Source organism: Glycine soja, chromosome 7 (assembly GCF_004193775.1).
Source record: "Glycine soja cultivar W05 chromosome 7, ASM419377v2, whole genome shotgun sequence".
Lineage (NCBI taxonomy): Eukaryota > Viridiplantae > Streptophyta > Magnoliopsida > Fabales > Fabaceae > Glycine > Glycine soja.
In genome coordinates this window covers 37,170,143-37,172,124 of record NC_041008.1, presented here as the reverse complement: position 1 = coordinate 37,172,124, position 1,982 = coordinate 37,170,143, and the positions used below count along the sequence as shown (strand labels likewise).

Genomic DNA, 1,982 nt, shown 5'->3' with positions numbered 1-1,982 from the left:
ATCTGGTCTGTGGTTTGTTGGAGTCTTTGGTTTAACAGGAACTGTATTATTTTTCATGAAAAGTTAGCAAATGCACAGTTGATTTTGTGACAGATTCAAAATTTGTCTTGGTCGTGGCTTCTCTATATGGGTCATGGGATGTTGACTTGTTCCTTGGTTAATTGATGTTTGTAAACATTTGTTATTTTAGGTTGATTGTATTTTTGTTTTCCGTTCTATTTTTTGTGTTTCTATGTTGATGTATTCTTTTTGAAAATAACACTTCGTGACACCTATTATTAACATATAAGTCTCATTTTGCCTTTCAAAAAAAAAAACTTAAATATTTATTTAAAAAGATATTTAAGTTCTCTAAAAGTTAATTTTAACTTATAAGATAATTTTAATTTAATTTACATTTTTTTTTCTTCTTTTATTTATCAAAAGCATCGTCTTAATATGGCCTATGTTTAAAGATGCATAGATGTACATAACATATAATAACTCTGCCAATTAATATACAAATAAGAATAATGCTTCAATAATTTTATCTACACATTAATGCTTCATTTTATTGCTAAACATTACTGTTGGACAAAAATAACCAAGGCATTGTTATGAATTAAAATACTAAAAAATATACAAATTTAACTTTCTTTAATAAACAGTGCATTAAAGGAAGACATATTATCGGCAACAGAGAGGTGAAATGAATCAGATAACCAACGCACAGATATTCCCTCGTTTCCAACTCCAACTCTTCCAAGCTTCCAAATCCTGAAATAAATAAATAAATAAGCACAATCATTTTATCTCATTCTACTTTGTAACATACAAAACAGCAAGAGTTGGTCGTCACCCTAGCTACACTTCAAGTCTTCGATGTTATGGAACTATAATAGCCAACCAATAGAACTCTTGCCACATAAAGTACTTATTTTCAAACAAAGGACGTTGAACTAACTAAAGATTGCAAAAGCTCTAGTGGTTCTCCAAACAATCCATAGCACCTTCCAAACTAACTAAACATTGCAAAAAGCTCTAGTAGTGGTTCTCCAAATTATAGCCCCTTTCAAACCTCTCTTGCTCTATATAAGACCAAGCACTTAACCTTCTCTTCTCATACATTCCCAAAGCAAAGTTTCTCCCTAAAAAACGAAAGCCTTCTCAATTCTTGCAAGTTGCAACCCATCAACCATGGCCTCAAGCAAACCCTTCATCACTGCTTTCCTTCTTCTTGTGACCTTCTCAAGCATGAGTTTGAGCCTAGCATCATCTCGTCACCTCTTGCAAACAACCACAACGCCAAATTTGCCTGGCACTCCCACTTTGCCTAACCCAACAACACTGCCACCTTTGCCTTCAAACCCTACACTGCCTCAGGGCAATGTTCCCCCTTTGCCCACTATGCCAACTCTTCCATCACTTCCTTCCATTTTCCCAACACTCCCTTCCCTCAATCTCCCTCCATTGCCAGCCTCTTCATTCCCCAAAATGCCCTCAATCCCAACCAATATCCCCTCCTTCCCTTTCTTCTCCCCACCACCTTCAACCTCTATCCCTTGAACCATGTTCACTAGTTGCATTATTATTATGTGCTTAATTAGCATAAATTGCATGCAATTGACATTGCAGCATTTCATTACTCTATGTGAGAGAACTATGTTAGGTTATGATTGTATCTTTCTTGTTTAGTGTTTTTTTATCTTCTTGTATTCAAGAGTTTGGCGCTAATATTGCTTGTACCTTTTTTTATATTATGGTCTATTTATATATATATGGATGTTGAGTTACACATTTAGTTACAATTATGATTATGATGTCTTCTTTCTCCTGTTGAACTCTTATATACATCTAGTTCATATGTTTGAGCCTTCGGGTTCTCAACTTTGCCTTGGCTCAACTACTAATGGTGTTGAGGTCTCAGCTTAATAATTAGTTCACTAAAGAAAAGTTGCGTGGCAAATTTTTAACTAATTAGTAAAGAAAAGAAGTAATATTGA

At 34.4% G+C, this 1,982-nt stretch overlaps 1 protein-coding gene across 1 annotated transcript; it reads left to right on the top strand.

Moving 5' to 3' along the window:
- Positions 1-1,081: 1,081 nt before the first annotated feature.
- LOC114419406 (ESX-1 secretion-associated protein EspE-like) lies at positions 1,082-1,774 on the top strand. Its single transcript, XM_028385053.1, has one exon. It carries the CDS (start codon positions 1,177-1,179, stop codon positions 1,543-1,545), a length of 369 nt encoding a protein of 122 aa, XP_028240854.1. The 5' UTR covers positions 1,082-1,176; the 3' UTR covers positions 1,546-1,774.
- Positions 1,775-1,982: the final 208 nt, after the last annotated feature.